This window comes from Sciurus carolinensis, chromosome 17, assembly GCF_902686445.1.
Source record: "Sciurus carolinensis chromosome 17, mSciCar1.2, whole genome shotgun sequence".
In the NCBI taxonomy this organism is placed as follows: Eukaryota; Metazoa; Chordata; class Mammalia; order Rodentia; family Sciuridae; genus Sciurus; species Sciurus carolinensis.
In genome coordinates this window covers 5738154-5758872 of record NC_062229.1, presented here as the reverse complement: position 1 = coordinate 5758872, position 20719 = coordinate 5738154, and the positions used below count along the sequence as shown (strand labels likewise).

General features: G+C 48.1%; 1 protein-coding gene across 1 annotated transcript in view; it reads left to right on the top strand.

Annotated features, from left to right (window-relative positions):
• The first annotated feature begins 132 nt into the window (after positions 1 to 132).
• The window catches only part of Muc16 (mucin 16, cell surface associated), a 72222-nt gene continuing 51635 nt past the window's right edge, over positions 133 to 20719 (top strand). Inside the window, 15 exon segments of the mRNA XM_047531840.1 lie at positions 133 to 1237; positions 3221 to 3345; positions 3422 to 3489; positions 7668 to 7840; positions 10180 to 10215; positions 10439 to 10504; positions 11224 to 11348; positions 11444 to 11511; positions 13557 to 13726; positions 15861 to 15896; positions 17263 to 17387; positions 17478 to 17545; positions 18438 to 18610; positions 19189 to 19249; positions 19447 to 19484. Coding sequence (XP_047387796.1) covers positions 133 to 1237; positions 3221 to 3345; positions 3422 to 3489; positions 7668 to 7840; positions 10180 to 10215; positions 10439 to 10504; positions 11224 to 11348; positions 11444 to 11511; positions 13557 to 13726; positions 15861 to 15896; positions 17263 to 17387; positions 17478 to 17545; positions 18438 to 18610; positions 19189 to 19249; positions 19447 to 19484 — 2437 coding nt within the window.

Here is a 20719-nt window from a genome sequence, read left to right as displayed (position 1 = left end):
GAACAGACAAGTTCAGCCATTCTAACTAAGACTGTCTCTCCTGGTGTAACAGGATTGGTGGCCTCTTCGGTCATTAGTTCTAGGACAGAGACAAGTACAACTACTCCAGCTCTGACTGTTTCCCCAGATCAGATGGGTACCACAATCTCATGGTTCACCCATCCTGGGGCAGCTGTCAGTTCAGCTGTACCAACTCTGACTATCTCCCCTGGTGAGCCACATTCAACAGCCTCTGGAGTCATTCATCCTGTGGAGACCAGCCCAACAGTCCCCAGGACACCCCCAGATTTTTCCCATAGTGGATCAGACACCACACCCTCAATGGCCACCAGTCCTGGGGCAGAAGCCAGTTCAGCTGTGCCAGGAAGTACTGTCTCACCTGGGGAACCAGATTCAGTGACCCCACAGGCCACTAGTTCTGAAATACCAGTCAGTACAACTGTTCCAACTACAACTCTTTCTCCTAGTGAACCAGAAATCACAGCCTCATGGATCACCCACCCCAGTGCAGGGACAAGCACCAAAGTCCCTGCTTCAACTATTTTTCCTCTTTTATCAGAGACCACAGCCTCACTATCCATCAGACCTAGGGTGGAGGTTAGTACAGTTATTCCAACTCAGACTGTTGTGCTTGGTGGACCAGAGACAACAACTTCCCTCTCCACCTCACCTGTGACAGAGACCAGCAGAGCTGATCTAGGCCCAACTGTCTCAACTAGTGTTCCTGAAGAAGAAGCTTCACTTTCCACCCACCCTGGGACAGAGACCAGCAAAACTATTCCATCTGCAACCCTTTCCCCTGGTTTAGAGACCACAGGTTTATGGGCCACCAGCCCTTCAGCAGAGGCCAGCACAGGAATCCCAACTCTGACTATTTCCCCCAGTGCCACTTCAACAAGTGAGCCTCAGACTGTAACCTCCTGGAGCACAAAAACTTCACTGCCTGCAACTTCAGTTGGACTCCCAGATATTTCCAGGACTGTCACAGATACCACTATGACCTTGATACCATCAGAGACCCCAACATCACCTACAGTCAGTCATGGAGAAAGAGCAAGTCAAACCACTACCCTGAAAACTACAACTGAGGGGACCACTCATTGGGCTGCCACAGGTTGGAGCTCCATGATGAATGAGACCAGAACCACCTTCGGCACACTGCCTGGAAGGCCCTTCGCCCCTCTGACCACACCTGCCATGTCCACCTGGGCCCCTGAGAGCATGACTCCAGGAACAGGTATGAATAACTTCTCTTTATTGTGATAAACTATGTATAGTCCAAAATTAGCCATTTTGAGCATTTCAGATAGAGAATTCAGAAGCATTAATGACATTCTCACCATCATATAACCATTACCAGTGTTTTCAAAACTTCTATCACCTCAAACAGAAACTCTACCTTTTGTGCAATAATTACCCATTCCTCCCAGCCCTTAGTAACCTTTAATCTACTTACCCCATGACTTTGCCCATTCTAGATAGTTCATAGCATTGAAATCATACCACATTTTCCCTTTGGGATCGGGCTTATTTCACTTGGCATAATGTTTTCACTTAACTGGAATAGGATGTTCCAGAACTTCATGTCAGGGATGGATGAATGAAATTCTGTTGCGTGGATATATACCACGTTATCTACCCATTCATCTGTTAATGGACATTTGGTCTGTTTCCATTTTTTGACTTCATGAATAATGCTGTAATGAACTTTACTGTGCAAGTGTCTGAGTCCCTTCTTTCAGGTATTTAGGGTATGTTCTTGGAAAGGAATTTGGGGGTCGTATAGTGTATTAGTTTACGTGTTCTGCTGCAACAACATGGCACAAACCAGGCAGCTTAAACAATGGGAATTTATTACCTCATAGTTCTGAAAACTAGATGGAAATCCTGGGGAAATGCAGAAGATGTGCCCGTTGGAGTTATCCTGTGTGAGGGGTTGAGAACTGCCATATTTATCCAGTCACTCCCATCAGGCATTGCTATAGGCTTGATCACTGGGCTGTAAATTCCCCCACCACACAAGGGCTGGTGTGTGCTGAAATGATCACAACCAAGGAGACGTGGGATTAGGGTGGTCTTCCCATATCCATGTGCATGAAACTGTCTCACATTATTTTATTTTCATTTATTCTTATTATTTTAAGTATACAAATTTGTGGGCTACAGTGTGATGCATACATGCATGTACACACAGTATAATGTTCAAATCAGGGTAGTTAACATTTCTGTATCCTTAAACATGTTTTAAATTTTTGATTGACATGTACTAATTGTACATAGCTCTGGGTCACAGTGCGATATTTCCACACATGTACATGAGTGTCCCAAACAAGTCGGGGTAGTCAATGTTTCATTCCTTATTACTATTTTGTGTTTGGAGCCTTCAAGTTCCTCTCTTCTAGCTATCTATAAAATATATAATAGGTTATTGTGAGCACTAGCCACCCTTCTGAGCATAGAACATCAGGAATTTTTCCTTCTGTGTTTTCGTGCCTGTTATTTAATTCCCTCTGTCCTCTCTACCCCAACCCTGCCCAATGTCCAGTTGCCACCCTCATGCATTCAGATCAATTTTTGATTAGTTAATTTTAGTTACACATAATATCGGGGTTCATTTTGACATAGCTGTACAAGCATGGAATCTCACTGGCGCTAGCTCAGTCCCCAGTGGTTCCCCTTTTCCTCCACTGCCTCCCCGTTCCCTTCCCTCTACTCTAATGCGGACGGACCTTCTCTAACATCCACACAGGAGGGAGAAAGAGCATGCAGGACCCTTTCTCCACATGACCTATTGCACTTAACGCAATGTCCTCCAGTTCTTTACCTTCTTCTGCGAATAATAAGACATCATTCTCCTCTGCGACTGAGGAAGATGCGTATGCACACCTTGTTTTCCTTATCTGTCCACCTGTGGATGGGCACCCAGGCTGATTCCATGCCTTGGCTCTGGGTGACAGTGCTTCCATAAACATGGTCGTGGTGACACCAGACTGGGAACTCTCTCACTTTGAAACTGCACCCCAGGAATTCACACCATCCCTAGCCAACTTAGAGAGTTGGTCACCCTCTGTAGAAAGTTCCTAGTGTGAGGACTCGTGAAGTAGTTCCACAGGACGACCCAAGCCAAACCCTCGCTGGGTGCCAGAGCTGAAGTATGTCCTCCCTCCGGCTCCTGCCTGGGACTGACAGTCTGCCCTCTTCTCACCCTCCCCCTCTACAGCTGAGATTCCTTCGATAGCATGTTTTACTATCAACTTCACCATCACCAACCTGCCCTTCACGGAGGACATGGGGTTCCCAGGCTCTGGGATATTCAATGCCACCGAGAGGACCCTGCAGCATCTGGTAAGAGCCCCTCACCAGTGCCCACCACCCTGCAGTCTTGACCCCTCCTGTTCATCTCTTTCTCCTTCCTCCCCAGCTCAAGCCCCTGTTAAGCAACAGCAGTATTGGCTCCTTCTATGTCGGCTGCAGGCTGAAAATGCTCAGGTGAGACTCCCTTCATGGCACCAACCTCAATTCGGTCTTTTCTTGACCCTCCACATCCCAGATAGCCACAGCTACTTGGACTTCTGCTGAGAGGCAATATAGAATAGTGGACCCCAGGCCAGAGTTTGAACCTGTGCTCTTTCACTTGCTAGGTGTGTGACCATAGGCAAGACATATAACCTCTCTGTTCCTCAATCACATTATCTATAGAATGGTGAGAACAACAGGATCTTACTCTTAGGGTTGTTCATTATTCAGCAAAGTGAAATGAGCCAGACACTGCCTGGTCATTCAGGGCCTTCTCTCAATTTACTGGATCGCAAAGTAATAGCCAGTGTAGCATCTTTGCCAACACCATCCCAGGACCCTGACATCTTCCCTGACTCAAACCATCTCTGCAGTTTGTTCCCTGAAGAGAGGTAGGGATTTGCCCAAGACTCATTAAACCAGAGGAAAAAGAAGTAAATGCTGAAACTGACACAGGATACCTTGCAATTAAAATAATCTTCAATGGACCTGAACCCTCTGCAGAATGGCCTGTCATCTCTGCTCTGTCCAGGCTCCCTCAGTGTCCTTTGGGGTCACTGGGGCTCAGCACCCTCCCCTTAGAGCTTATCACCCTGTGACATCTCTATGGAGTCCTCCATCCAACCAACTCCATCCCGGCAAAGGGGAGGTCTCGCCACCTCCATCCTCCAGTGGAGGGATTCCTGGAGCGTCACGGATGGGAACAGTCCTCGATGAGCTCCACACATTCCTCCACAGGTTGAGGGAACCGGTAATGACGGCCTGGCTACGTGCCACCCTCACCTGGTGCTGTACATGTTCTCATTTAGTTGCCAAGTACAAAAACCACACAGGTATGATCCCACTCTGCAGACGAGAAGACTGAGGCTCAGAATAATCAAGTCACTGTTTGAGAAGAGCCAGGATGTGGTCCTGATTCTGGAGTCCCTGCTCTTAACCACGATACTGGCAGACCTCAAGCTTGTTGGGGTCAACACCTTTTGCATTCTTTTTTCCCACCAGCCTTATTGACATGTCATTGATACATAACATTGGGCATTTAAGGTGTATGACTTGATGGTGTGATATGTGTAGGCACATCACAATTCATCTAATATTCAAAATTCAGCTAATCAGTATGTCTACCAACTCTACCTAGTTGTATGTGAGTGTTGAGAAGGTTTACTTGAATATCTATCCTCATCGCAAATGTCAAGTATATAATACAGTATTGTTAACTATCATCAATATGCTGTACATCAAATCTCCAGAACTGATCCATCTTATCACTGAAATTTTGTGGCCTTTTACCAACATCATCCCACTGGCCCCTCCTAACAAACTAACATTTTTTAAAAAGTGCTTAGAACTCCAGAGAGCTTGTGAGTTCTATTCACCCATCTTTACTATATTGAAAATTATTAAAGCCAATATAAGAATTTATTCACTCATTAAATATAATAAACCTAATGCAGTCATCTCGTAGCATCCATAGAGGATCTGCTCCAAGATCCACAAGGATACCCAAATCTGTAGCTGCTCACATCCCTTATATAAAGTGGTATCGTAGTTGTATAACCTATACCTCTCATATAATTTAAATAATCTCTAGATTGCTTATAACACCTAACAGAATGTAAAGACTGTGAAATAGTTGCTATACTGTATTGTTTAGGGGAAATGGCAAGGGGAAACGTCTGAATGTACTTAGTACATGTCGGGGTCTTAAGCCCCCTTGCTCTTCTCGACCAGCGACAAGGGAAGGGGACACTCCCCAACAAGGTCAGACCCGGATAGGGAGGGCCGACTGACCACCCACTCCCAGCCCTCTGGGTGGAGGACAATCAGACGTATCAGGGAGACCAGTCACAGCAGAACTCGCTTCTTGAGGAAATCACACTGCTTTTATGTAGGGTGGTGGCTAGGCGGGAACCAATCAGCTTAAAGGTTAGCAAGGCATGGGTGTTCATGCAGGTGACAGTCCCATAGGACTATATGGCAAGCACGAGCTGATCACGTTCGCGGAACTGTTGTTAACCAATCCCTGACGGTGGCCCGATTTATCGTCATAAACCTTTGAAACTGCCTTTGAGCCTTGATCTTGCTCATTCGCCAGGGAGTAAGGAGTCAGCCTGAGTTAGTTAACGTGTCATTAGTCCCAACAAGTACAGATATAACTTAATGTATGTGTGTACATAGTGTAGTGCTGGGGACCAAACCAGGGCCACACACTGGGCCGGCATTGCACCACTGAGCTGCACCCTCAGCTCTACATGCAGTTTTTTTGAAAAAGTATGTTTGAACCAAGATTGGTTCAATCTGCAAGTGTGGATCCCATGGTTACACAGGCCAGACTACACATATTAACGCAAATAATATATATTTAGGAGCAACAGTCATATTCCAAAAAAAATGATAATAATAAGGAGAAGAGGGGCATTGTTGACATTTTTGCCAAACTTTGCAATGTCTAGCTTAGAAGAAGACGCTGGATATAGGCTTCTGCCTTCAATCAGTTTGAATATTTTACCTTGTAAAGTCACTGGGAAAAAATTCACTGTATACTCCTAAGTAAATGAAAAGGGAAAATAATGTCTTACCTGGTGTTCTCCTTGTAAGTGTTTTGGGGACACCAGGAGCCCCTAGACCACACTTTGAGAACAACTGTACTCCATTCATGGACATGAATGAGAAGGAAGGGTTTGAACCGCACAGATAACAGCAGCAGAGTTCCTGGGCCAGGAGAGGGCTACCCCTTCCCACCAGCAAAGCCCCTGCCCCAGGAAGAATCACTGTCAGGTCAGCTTAAACTCATGACAAAGATATTTTGGAATCACATTGCCTCATTACTTCTTTTTAAAAAATTAGTTGCATGCATAACTACAAAGCACTAATGAAAACGTAAAAAGTTAGATGATACAATATATTGTATTTATGGGATATGATGTGATATTTTGATACATGTACATAATGAATAATGATCACATCATTTCCATCACCCCCAACACTTATCATTTCTTCGAACTGGGAATATGTAAAGTCTTCCAGCTGTTTTGAAACACATAGTAATTATTGTTAACTGTGGTTCCCTCACTGTCCTGTGGAACACCAGAACCTGTTTTCATGCCCACTCACCAACCTCTCTATCTCTACCCACCTCCCCGCCTTCCCTGCCTCTGTTAACCACTATCTACTCCACATCTGAGACCAGTGATTTTTAGCTTCCACATATAATTTGAAAACTGTGATAGTTTGTCTTTCTGGCTCACTTCACTTAACATAATATCCTTCAGGCTCTTCCACGTGGCCAAAACGTCAGGATTTCATTCACTTTTATAGTTGAATAATAGTGTGCGTGTGCGTGACATTTTCTTTTTCCTCTCATCCGTTAATGGACACTTAGATTGAGTCTGTATCTTGGCTACTATCAACAATGCCACACGATATCATCTCTCCCCAGTTAGAATGGCAGCTGTCAAACAGACAAAAGGAAGTAACAAATACAGAGAAAGAGAAACTCTAATAAACTGGTACAGCTATCATGGAAAACAGTGAGACGTTTCCTCAAAAACCTAAAAATAGAACTACGCTGTGACCCAACGAGGCCTCCTAATTACTTCTTATTTTGTATTTTTCTCCAAACTTGGTTGCCTACCCAAAATGTTTTTCAAAATGGCTAAACCCAGCCTTGGGATTCACCAACTTCTAATGAAGTCACCCCGTCAGGTTCCATGATGCTGTTGCCCCGCGCAGCCACCATGGGAATGGTGGCCCACATGCCCGTGGTTCCCGTCCTCCTCGCCTCTCCTTTCCACAGTGTGGTCTGGTCCCAGGTTTCTCAGTTTCCTCCTGGGAAGCACCACATGCCCAACCCCACGGCCCAAGCAGAACTGGGCTCTTCCTGGACTTGTGGGGGCGGGGGAGTGTGCGGAGCTGGAGGTGGAAACATTGAGCTCCCGGGATTAGTGAGAAGGTCGTGGGGAGTCCAGGAAGACCCCCAGCAGCAGCCCTGAGGAAGGTGGGGGGTCCGGATCCCCAGATGGAACAGGAAAAGACGCCATCAAAGAACAAGGGCAACCCAGGCAGAAATGCCAACATCGGAAACGAAGGGCACAACTGGAGGAAGCTGTCATGGAGCATTCAGCCCTGGGTCCGTGTCCCTCTCTCCCCAGAGCCGAGCGGGATAAGATGAGCACCAGAATCGACGCCGTCTGCAGCTACTATTCAGGTCCCACAAGCCCCAGGCTGGACAGGGAGCATCTGTACTGGGAGCTGAGCCGGATGACCCATGGTGTCACCCAGCTGGGCCCCTACTCCCTCGAAAGGAACAGTCTGTGCGTCAACGGTGAGTGCCTGTGCTGCCGCGGGGGGTCCCCAGCTCCCTGAAGGGTCCTCCTGCACAGGGGTTTCTCCACACCCACGGACACAGTCCCAGGCCTACCTAGAATTTCCATGGGGGCTCATTCTTCTCCCCTCAAAATCTTAAAAGGATGTTTCAGCTGCAAACAAAGATTCCTTCCACACTCGTTCCTGGGCCCATTCATAGGCCCAGCTGGGGCAGCACGTGTCACCAAGGAAGAGGGTAAACCAGCCCCTGGTGGCTGCTGGGGTTAACTCTTCCCCCAGGGGCCTCAGCTTCCTAACCACAGTGATTGGTCACCTCTTCCCCTTCCTCACAGCAGCCTGTAGCCTTCATTCGTCAGCTAGAACTGCACCTGTCCTGACAAACTAACCTCAAAGCTCTTAGCACTGCTTTTAGCACTCAAGTCCTATGCAACAGCTTTTGGCAACAGCATCCACAGTAACACCTGTAAGAAAGGCTAATAATTATGGAGGAATTCCTAGGACCCTGAACTTCACATGCTAAGTCTACGAATCCTTCCCAAAACTCTATGCACATTCTGTCATAGACATCCTCACCCTATGAGAAGAAACAGAAAAAAGTGGGGTGGTTAAGGGCAGGGAAATTCCTCTGTAATGGATGAAGAAAACCCAAAAGAGGCTGAACACACATTGAACACACATATAGTGCTGTCTCTATTATTCACTTATTGCTCTGACGTTATTCCAGATACGCAAGAACCCACACACACACAGTAAGGAGGGGGACTCTGATGATTGCTACCTTTGTGGTTAATGATAATGAGGATGAGGATGATAATATGGTGAGCACCAGAGTGCGAGCCAATTAACTACTAACGGTAGAAGTTATTACTTATTGACGAATCTCAGGAAGATGTGCGTATATTTGTTTTGACTTCTGCTTCTCACCCATTGTGATTTCTTTTTCCTTTTAATGAACATGAAATAATTGCCCATACGTATAGGGTAGGTGTGATAATGGGGTACACGTGTGTACTGCATAATGATCAAATCAGATTAATTAACATTTCCATCGTCTTATCCTTTCTTTGTGTCTGAAGCCAATGAACACCTCTCTTCTGGCTCTTTGTAAAATAACAGTTTGTAAACTACAGTCATCCTAGTGTGGTGTGGATACTAGAACTATTCTTCATATCTAACTAATATCTAACTATATTTATTTATTTATTATTTGGTACCAGGGTCAGCACTTAACCTTAACCACTGGGCCACATCCCCTGCTCTCTTTTTTTTGAGACAGAATCTCACTGAGTTTCTCAGGGCCTTACTAAGTTGCTGAAGCCTTCTTCTGAGGGCCTTGTTCAGCCTTCTGCTCAGCCTCCCCAGTTTCTGGGATTGCAGGTGTCTGCCACCAGAACCCAGCTCACTATAACTCATTCTAACTATACTGAGATACCTACCCATTATCCAAAGGCCCTCTACCCCTCCCAGCTGCCAGGAATCACTATTTCACACTCTTCCTCTTTGAAATCAATTTTTTTAGCTTCCACATATGAGTGGGAACATGCAATATATGTCCTTCTGCGTCTGGTTTATTTCACTTGACATAATGTCCCCAGGGAAATACAAGTCAAACCCACAATGACATAGCATGTCACCCTAATGTAGGACAGATGAGACTGGACACCTGAGGAATTAGCAGGAAGAGGTTTCTTGGCTGCGGTGATCCAGAGTAAGGCCCGTGCCTAAAATACTCCTCTGGACCCTGAGTCTGGAAGTTCTTGGAACTATACACCCAGTGCAGGAAGAGGGGGCTTGGAAGTTTACATTTTTGTAGGAGTCTACATAAAAGGTTTATTTTAGTTCACAGAAAGTGGTTTTTGGCCCATTTTTTAAATTAGTCGGAGGTTTTACAAGTTTTACCACAAAAACAGAAATAACATCATCAAGTCTGCAACCAAACTTAACTTTTGCTTAGAGCAACTTAGTCCTCACAAAAAAAAAAAAAAACCAGGAAGTCCTAACTCACATTGAGTTCTTTGCAGAAATTTTTGCTGATATTCTGTTAATAAGAACAATTTTGGGGAGGGTCTCTGGAGAAGCTTAATTAAGATTCTTTGGTGAAGGAGGGGGCTTCACTACAACCCTAGTTGGAATGGTGATTTCCAGAAAAGAAAAAAAAAAAGGTGATGGTAAAGATATAGAGAAAGGTGAACTTTCATGCACTGCTGATGGGAAGGTAGAGTACAGCCTTTATGTACAGAGATTCTTCAAAAGTCTAAAAACAGATCTCCATGTGACTTCACCCTTTCCAAACCTTCTTCGAGCATCTCACTCTTTCTCCCCCAACCCTGCCTGCAGGTTATAGCCATCAGTACTGGATCCCAACCAAGAGCAGTGAGTATGGAGGGCCCGGAAGTCCCCACACCCTGGCACCCTTCCTCCCCAAGCTTGAGATAGTGTGCCCATCCCCTAGGTTCTCAGCCCCAGGGAGGCCCCAGACCAGTGAAAAGTCTTGGGCTGGACCAAGGTAGAGCCTCAAGTTCCCATTAAGAGCTGGTCCTCTAGTGGCTTTCTGATAGGACTCAGTAATCTTGATTCGTGTTGTATTTTCTTTCAGATCTAGTGACCCCCACATTCTCTCCAGGATCCCCATTATCTGTGAGCCCTGCTTCTAGCTCTACAGGTAGGAACCTGGTCTCTGGGTCCCATGAATCTCAACTCCCATTCAGTTGGATGGATACTTGGATAGTCTGGATCCAACGTCCCCCTGCCCCAGCCTGCCCCACTCTGTCCCTCACTGCCTCACCTCAGGCCACATCAGTCTCATTTCTTTTCCTCCAGGGTCCACACATCCCTCCTTTACAGGGTCATTTCATTTCCTGTCCTTGGAATTCATCTGCTGGCTCCTCCTTGTCCTGCAGATCTCAGCCCAGCATGTCTTTGCTCAGATCACCATCTGGAAAGGAACATGCCCCCTTTCACATCCCATTTCACATCCCATACACACTTCTTTCCTTCATGGCAATCATGACTACTTGGATTTCTTTTTATTTTGATTCATTGTACACCAATGGAGTATAACGATCATTACTGCTCAAGTGTTTGTGGCCCCAGACCTGAGAACGAAAGGTCTCAGCTCCTCCTCTTATCAATGAAAAGTCCCTGACCTCTCAGTCATTGTCCTTCTGGGCTAAGAAGATTGAGGTTCTCTTTTGAGCTGAAGTCACACATCCACCACGGAGGTCCCTCCCCTCCGTCTGGTTGGCTGCAGGCTAGCCCAAATGGGCTATCCCAGGCCTCCCCTAGTGGGCACCCCAGCTATAGAAATGGTGTTAAGCTCTTCAGCCCACACCTAGCTCAGCACTAAACTGACCAGCTCTCTCCCCTGTCCTCTGGCTGCAGGTCTGCACCCAGTCCTGGTGACATTTACTCTGAACCTGACAATCACCAACCTATATTACACCCCAGACATGGGGCGCCCAGGCTCCTTGAACTTTAACTCCACAGAGAAGGCCCTGAATCGCCTGGTAAGGGTCAGCCAATGCCTACGCTGGTGTGCTGTGTCTTTATCCCCCACGGTTCCCTTCAGCCCATCCTACTCATCTCCCTGTCTCTCTCTCAGCTTGAGTCCTTATTCAAGAACACCAGCATTGGCTCCGGCTACTCTGGCTGCAGACTGACTTTGCTCAGGTGAGACTCCCTTCCCTCACATCCTGAGGGACTGTGCTGTCACAGGCAAACCCACCTGGAGGTGAGGGCCTGACCATGGTACCTAGGAGGCAAGGATCATAAATGGCTGGGGTCTTCCAGAAATTCAGATGTGGAAGACACTCTCTTTGACTAAGAGTATCTGAGAGGGATTCCCCAAAGAGCTGGCTGCCAATGGCCTTCAGTTATTTGGATAAGTAGAGTATGAAGCAAGCAGGTTCATGGATCATAAAGGGCAGCACCGATTTGTTAAGTGAGCAGGAATGATCCAGCTCAGCCATTCCTGCAAGGGTACTAGGGACACTGAGAAGGTCAACCGTGAGCCCCTCCCACTAGGTGCCCCAGCTGCAGAGAGTCAAGCAGCCACACAAACCTGAAACCACAATGTGAACAGGGCTCGTGTGACCACTGGACCCTACACAGGGGCCCCAGGAGCCCAGAGCATGGACTTTTAGCTCAACACAGGGTGCTAGGTGGAGGCTGTCCAGAGAAGGGATGCCTGCACCTGGTTTTGACAGCGGAGTGTACATTAGCCAGGGGAAACACTGGCCAAGGTGGCGTTCCAATGAACAACAGCTTGAATAATGGCAGTTCACGGTGAATAATAGGACACACAGGACAGAGCATGGTGTGTGAGCAAAGGTTAATGAAATAGGAGCGGAGGGTGGGACACGCAGCCAAGGAATCCAGGAATGGGTGAAGGGACGGAAAGGAAGGAAGGAGAAGAGGGAGGCAGGGAGGAGAGATGAAGGGGATGGAGTGAGGCGGGCGGTGGGCGGTGGGCTGACTGGGGACTGGCGGCTGGAGGGCTGAGATCACAGCTGCTGGGGCACAACCACGGCCTGAGCGGAGACCGCGAAGGGCTCGCCAGAGTGGAGGGTACAGGCTGCCAAGGAGTTTCACGGCGTGTTGAACAGCAACAAGGTGACACACAAAGAGCCTCTGGTGTCCAAATGCATCACATCACATTCTGTTTCTGTCCCTAGCGGTATGATGTTTGGGAAATTCTTTACTATCTATGTGGCTTTGTTTCCCCCAAAGATAACATGAGGATGCACACTTGAAACAGGTGAGGTAGATCTTCACACACACACAATCCCACGAAGACAGAACCATATGAAGGCAGGGATCGGTTCACCAGCTTGACGGTGAACAATCACAATGCACACGAGCATCGAAACGCCAAATTATATTCCAATAAAGCTGTAATTTACAATTTTTAAGAAATGGGAATAGTAACAGCATCTATTTCACAGTGTTGTTGGCAGGATACAGTGAGCTGGCCATGGTAAAAAGTTAAGCACCTACTAGTTGTCTCATAAATATGATCACCTAGCAGTTGTCTTCTAAATATTAATTATAATTATTCACAGCCGTGGGGGTCTCTGGAGTTGTCAGTACTGCTCTGATTGGCATGATGTGTGTTTTTTTTTTTTTTTTTAAAGTAAGGCACTAACAAATATGGTCAGGGGTCATTTAAAATGATGCTGGACTAAAGAAGCTGGGTGGGCCATTGAGAAGATAGATGGGACCTGGGTGCACGGTGCCTGGGAGAAGGCCCGGGAGGCTTGTAGGCTGCTGGCACTGACACCGATACAGAAACATGGGGAAGGAGCCAGTTTGGGTTTTTAGGGGGGACAAGATTGTAAGCTGAACTTGGGATGTATGGGATCAAAGGGGTCTGAGGACATCCTTGGGGCTACTGGTCACGTGAAGGGAAGCTCAGGAGAGAAGTGTCACCTGAAGTGAGATGGTGTCTGGTGATCATGAGGTGGTATCTGTCACAGGGAGCATTAGCCAAGAAGGGGATCCAGAAAGAAGCAGTTGGTTGAGGGTGAGGCTCCGAAGACCCACCAGTTCAGAGAGGCAGGGGGCCTGCCGAAAAAGGACGCAGGGAGGACTGTGTCCAGGAATCCAGATGCAACCCATAGAAGAGATGTGAAATTGGGAGGGGCTCCATCCGAAGCAGAGTGTCTGGCTTGCTCCCGCCTCTGGACGTCCCCACTCCCACATCCCTATCACTCTAGGCCCAAGAGTGAGGCGGTCACCACCGTGAATGCCATCTGCACCTACCATCCTGACCCCATGAGTCCCACTCTGGACCGAAAGCAGCTGTACCATGAGGTGAGCCAGCTGACCCAGGGCATCACCAGGCTGGGTCCCTACACCCTGGACAGAGACAGCCTCTACATCAATGGTGAGTGTCCACGCCGCCCCAGGGGTCTCCACAGTCCCAGATCTCTCTCTACTAGTAGTTCTTGCCAGGGGATGACTTTGCATCCCAGGGAACCCTAGGCAATGTCTGCAGATCTTTTACTGTGACGATAGCATCTCAGGAAGCGGACAGAGATGCTGCTGACAGAAAGTTCAAGACACCTTGAGGAATTAACTGGACCTCAACACCACAGTGCCTCAGTGGAGACAGTGCTCACTCACACCAGCCTCCATTTCTACAACACCTAGGTCTCCCTGAGGGCTCGCTTTCGATGGTTAGCTCCCTAACACGCCGATTTCTCTCCCCTTCCACCTTCGGAGATGAGATGTTTCTTCCTCCTCCCTATTCCCATCGGCTTCTATAAAAGCCCAAGAGGCACACGCAGATGCTGTGGGGAAATGGGGTACTGCAGAGTCCTATGGCTAAGTCTCCCCCAAGAGTCTTCAGGTGCCCAGTTCAAGTTCAGCCCTCACTCCACTCCTTTCTCTCTCTCTTTTTTTTGCAGTGCTGGGGATTGAACCCAGTGCCTTGTGCATGCAAGGCAAGCACTCTACCAACTGAGCTACATCCCCAGTCCTCCTTTCTCTTCATCATGACAACTTAAGGCACATTCTCAGGCCATATGAGCCACCTGGGACTATGCTGCCCTCCTGAAACCTCACCACCCTCAGCCAATACACCAAGAATGGTAGCTGTTGACACATTGTTGCCAAAAAAAGAGAGAGGAGCACACACAAACACACACACACACACACACACAATAACACTATTGCCAAGAGTAAGGATGGTAACAGCAGCTCACATTTACTCAGTTTCCTGTGCACCAGGAACTTGTATTGTTTCATGTTAATCTCCCCCAAAACTCTGAGTTGTTAGACTCATTTTGACCTAGAGCCACAGGCATTCAGGGAGAAGGTCATTGGCCCAGGGATCACCCAATTGTAATGCATGGCAGAATGCAGATGCCACCCGAAGACTGGAGACAGCCTAACTCCAGGCTTCCAGGTAACTCGACAGACCATTCAAATAGAGCAAGCCCCAAACAGGACAGGCAGAGGCATTTGGTGACCTCGAATTTAATGGACTAACCGAACCTTAGTTATCCCCCATCTTTATCCACTTGGAGATTTCCCTATTATATCTGGTCTACAATACGTTTCACTGTATTATCTGTAGCACAAGCTGTTCTTTGCCACATAGAAGGCTTGCTCCAAAATTGCAACTAACTTGCACAGTGTGGACACTAGTGAGTGACAAATCTGTTTTGCGGGATGCAGGACAAGTCGTGTTACCCCTCTAGGTCTCAGTGTTTGGCACCTGCAGTGTTTGAGACCCCTCTAGGTCTCAGTGTTTGGCACCTGCAGAATGGAATAAAAATACCAGGTAGGATTGTTCTGATAATCACATGAGATAATTCAGGAATAACCCTAGTAAATTTCAGGGCTCCTCTGGATCCACTCTTTCACCTCTCACGGAGGATCAGAAGAAACGCCATCCACAACCCAGACCAGACATTCAGGAAAACTTCAATCTTCTCCCAGCTGCTTTCAGGCTCCCCTTGTTATAATATCATCAGACCCTCGAGCCTCTCCCCGTTTACACCCTCCCATGCCTTTAGTCAAGTTTTCCTTGATATTCCAAACCCTACATGAAACTCTTTTTCTCCATCTTTCCATATTTTTAACTCCACGTGCCCCTCTCCATCTGCCATAATTTTGTCAATTCCACATCCCAAACACCCAGACGCTAAGCTCGAAAAAGACCATGCTATCACAAAATTTTGTGAAGGTAGGAAACTGAGAGAGCAAAGAGAGCATTGAATCACCCCTGTGAACGGAGAAAATGTCCATGAGTGTGTTCTGACCCGTGTGAAGCGCTGCTGCAGGACACAGCATGTCCCCCTCGGATACACAGGCACCTGCCGTTATTGACTCTCAGGAGAAACAGTGGCCACGGTGTCCACCATGCTACCACAGGACAAGGCACAGGACAGGGACCCAGTAAAGTGTCTTCCTTCAGGAAGCGTCTTGGCGACTTGGTTCTCCAGGCCTCCCACCTTCTCCCGCCTTCTCTCTGGCTGTCCTAACAGTCCTTCCTTGCTTTCCTCCCTCTGCAGGTTACAACCATCGATCCTTGGCCCTCACCACCAGCAGTGAGTATTCAAAGCCATGACAGACACCCCAATGTCCCCAGGACCTCCTTAGAGCTAAGCGCTGAGTCCAGACAGAGCCCAAATTCCAAGTGACAGCTTCCTCCCCACATTCTCTGAGGATGGAGTCAATTCTCCCTCAATCCTTTTTCCTTGGTCCAGTGACTTTCGCCTTCTCTCCAGGACCTCCTACCTACCCCACGCCCAGCTCTACAGCAGGAACCTGCTCTCTGGGGTCCATGACTGTGGTCTGGCTCCTGCTGACCAGCAGCCTCAGTCTATCCACCTCCCTCATGCCCACCCTTTGGCGCCCTAGACATTTGCTTGTCTTTCTGGAACCCTAGCTCTGTCCAACCTGAGGACCTGACCCTTGCTGTTTCTGGAGACCAGCGACCCCTTCCCTGGCACCTTCTTATTTTCCAAACCTCAACTCGAGCCTTGCTTTCTCTGAAACGGCATCCCCGGCCCCACCTCTGTGAAATGGCACCTACCCTGCATTCCCACCTGGTCCCTGGGTTTCGCCATCATATCACCCTGATTATTCCTTTGGTGTTTGTCCCCAGGAACTGAGCACCTAGTCAATACCCACTTCCTGTTTATTGTTTGAATGAGTCTCTGAATGAAAGAAGCAACCTCTGCATGTTATTTGTGGATTCTATTCAAACATCAGTAAATCATCAAAAATCTTAGTCATGAGTTCGATCTTGCCCTGGCTCCTCATTTTTCCCAGATGTGGGTCTGAGGGCTCCTGAAGCTTCAGAAACCTGACACCCAGGGCTTCATTTATGCCATGAAAATTGTCCTGCCCAAACTCTTAAGCCTGAGCCAGAATTCAGGGCTCAACCTCTAACCTTATGTCATCAAGGAGACAAAGATGTGGCACAGAGAAAATCTCTCTTTAGCTCAGACATAAATAGCTTTCTATTTGCACATCCATGTTCACAGCAGTATCACCCACAAGAGCCAAAAGGTATGAGCAACCCAAGTGTCCACTGACAGACAAATGAGGAAACAAAAATGGGACATAGCTGTGAAACAGAATATTATTCAGTCCTAAAAAGGTAAAAAATCCTGACCCATGTTAAAACATGGATGAACCTCAAAGATATGTTGCTCAAAGAAAGAAGCCAGTCACAAAAGGAGAGAGCAGGCAGCATGGTCAAATTAACATAAATGGAAAGTATCATGATGGTGGCTAGGGGCTGGGCGGGGAGGGGAAACGGGGACTGCTTTTTAGCTAAGATAGAGTTTCAGTTTTGCAGGATGAAAAAGCTCTAGAGATGGTTGCACAGCCAACACACCTGACCCTCGCACTGTGCCATGCCAGGCGGGGCTCAGAATGAGCCGCTCCTCCCCTCTCCTGCTGCAGGTGTAAGCCCGTACCTGGTGTCCTTCACACTCAACTTCACCATCACCAGCCTGAACTACACTAAGGACATGGAGCCTCCAGGATCCGAGATATTCAAGACCATAGAGAGGATCTTGAAACGCCTGGTGAGCACTCACCAGTGTTCCCTGTCCTGTCTGTCTCGCCCCAGTCCTCTGCCCCACCAGCTCACCTCCCTTCCTCTCTCTCATCCCCAGCTCAGGCCCTTGTTCCAGAACAGCAGTATCGGGCCCCTGTATTCTGACTGCAAACTGACCTTGCTCAGGTGAGTGCTCGAGAGCAGAGGTGCAGGCAAGGTGGGAGACCACAAGTCGCGCCGGGCCCCATGAGTGCTCGAGAGCAGAGGTGCAGGCAGGGTGGGAGACCACAAGTTGCACCGGGCCCCAACACCCTGCACGCCTGTCCCGAAGGCAGCGGACCACCAGCTCCCACTCCAGTCTGGGAGTGGAAGGGAAGTCTGAAGGAAGGGAGAGAGAAAATGTGGACTCCTTATATTCTTTCCTTCCTGAGAGACAAGGACAAATGTTAAGTGCCCTTGCCTCATTTTACAGATGAAGAAAATGAGGCACAGAGAGGTTGAGACATTTACCCAGAGTCACCCAGGGAGTGGATGGCAGAACTGAGCTTTAAACAAGTTGACACTGCCTTCTTTCACCTTGTCAAATTTCCAGATTCCTTTCTTCCACCCCTTTCATCACGCTTCTGTCATTGGGGTGTGTGAGGACTTTTTACAAATGTCATTTTAAAGTTTGGTACACATATTGAATTTTGTTGTGTTTTGGGGGGCTTTTTTGTTTTGTTTTGGAGTTTTTTTGGGACCAGGGATTGAACCAAGGGGTGCTTAACCACTGAGCCACATCCCCGTTCCTTTTTTTATTTTTTATCTTGAGACACAATCTTGCTAAGTGGCGGAGGCTGGCTTTGAATTTGCAATCCTCCTGCCTTGGCCTCCCAAGATGCTAGGGTGTGCACCACCGTGCCTAACAAATACCAACATTGTAAATGCCACATGCTTTTTGGGGACCATGGCTGTCCTATTCATTTCCAGCCCAAGGCCCCCATTCTGCCCACTTTCTTTGCCCCCTCCTTCAGTGGAACTCTTCAGGACCCCAGCCTGCGGTCTCCACCTCCCCATCCCTGTGTCCCTCTCTGCCCAGGCCTGAGAAAAACAGAACAGCTACTGGAGTGGATGCAGTCTGCACTTACCGTCCTGACCCCATGGGCCTCGAGTTGGACAGAAAGAAACTGTACTGGGAGCTGCGCCATGAGACTCACGATGTCACCCAGCTGGGCTTCTTCACCCTGGACAAGGAAAGTCTCTATGTCAATGGTGAGCAGACTCTAGTAACCACAAGCCAAAGCTAAGAGTCCATCCCTAAGAAGAGGCGCGAGCTCTCCAGCTTGCCACAGACCCGTCCCGCGAATCGTCTTCCACCTGAGCAGCCTCCCTGGATGACCCGAAGGCACCCATGAGCCCTCAAGTTTGCAAGCCCCTCCCTTTCCCTCATAACTCCCCCTTCCAAGGCTGTGACTTGCACCAGTCTGAGCCACAAAAGAAGCCTTTGTTCAAACACACGAAAGAGAATATCCCTCTTGCTGAAGTCAACGGGCAGTCCAGAGTCTGACCATTCAGCTTTCTCCCCATCCAGGTCTCAAAATCCCCTCCCGAAAAACACAGCTGGCAAACATATGCCAGAGGAATTTGGGTGTATTTATCTTCCCCAATAATTGCAAGCCCATGAAGACAGAGACTGGGTCTCCTGCTTTTCTGTCTTTCAGGAAAACACAGGGCTCCTCCTAGATCTTATCTCTTCAGCTGCCTCGGTCTGAAGTCTCTGCTGGAGATGGGAACTGATGGGCACCCTTCTCCTGCCTGCGTTCCAATCCCGTCTCCTCTTCTCATTGCAGGTTACAACCACCTAGCCTCTGCTCCTTCTCCCAGCAGTGAGTACTTACGCTTGATGACCGGGTGCACCAAGCCTCTTGTGAACAGCTGAGTCCTCCTACCCTGAGTCCAATGGACTGTATTGTCCCACCCACCCCATACACCCAGTGGCTGGGGCTTGTCAGGGAGGACACTCCCTGGCATCCATGCCCGACCCAAATACCCTGCCTCACTCCGTTCTGTTTCTCCTTAGCTGCTGTGAGCTCTCCGTTGTTCCCTAGGACCTCCACAGCATATGCCCACCTCTCCAGCTCCACAGGTGGGTGGCTTCTCTTTCCAACACACACCACTTCAAGGCTAGGACCTAGGACCCAGGAGATGCCAGGAAAAGGCAGTGGCGGGGCGGGAGGGGGGTACCTGGAGCTGCCGTAGCCACCTCCTGCTCTGCTCTGAACTCAAGAGCAAGGGGACCTGTGTTCCTCATTTCCTCAGGCACGGTGACCTGGGGCAATCTGCTTACCCTCTTGGTGCCTCAGTTTCCTCACCTGCCAAGTGGTGTGATTAACATTTCATAAGTTTGTTATGAACATTAAATGAAAATACAGTTATGTGTCCAAAGATGACATTGCAGTCAAGGGTGGACCACATATGTGACAGGGGTCCCACAGACCATATTGCCTAGTGACGCTGTAGCCGTCCTGCTTGTGCGAGTACACTCTGCGATGTCTGCACAAGGACAAAAGGCACAGTGATGCCTTTCCCAGCGTGCATCCCCCTCCTGAAGCCATGCACGACCGCAGAGTTAGAACCTGGCACAGGGGCTAGCAGGGAATTTAGTGTGACAAGTATTTATGGGGCACCTGCTCTCTAGGGGGGATGGGGATAAGACGCTGAGTTAGTCAGATGTGGACCTTCACCAAGGTTAGTGTCCTGGTCACCTGGAAGGGCCATCCAGTTAGAACTGATAACAATAAGAGCTGGCCGTAGTATTCAGCCCTTCCTGTGTGTCGCAACACGCGCTGTATTCTTTTCATTCTCAACTTTTCCCTTTGAATAAATGATTATAGACTCAGGGAATATTGTAAAAATAGTGCATAGTTCCCCTAAATCCTTCCCCCAATTTTCCTCAGTGGCCACACCCTGCATAACTCTAGTACAATTTTGAAACCGGGAAATGAACGTTGTGAAAATCAAGACCTCAGACAAATTTTTCTAGTTTTACATGTGCTCCTGAGTGTGTGTGTGTGTGTGTGGTTCTACACCATTTTATCACCTGGGCAGATTGCTATAACCACTGCCACAACCAAGAGACAGAACTGTTCCAGCCCCACAAAGACGTCCCTCCAATTACTCCTTCATAGTCAGCCTCACCAGCCAGACCCTGGCCCTCACCAATCGAGGCTCTATCACTAGCATTTTTATTTTGAGAAAAATTAAATACAAATATAAAATAAATATAAATGCCAGTTGTACCTTTTGGGTTTGCCTTTATTTCATGCTGCACAATGCCCTTGAGATGTGCTAACTCTTTTAACAATCACTTAATTTTCATAA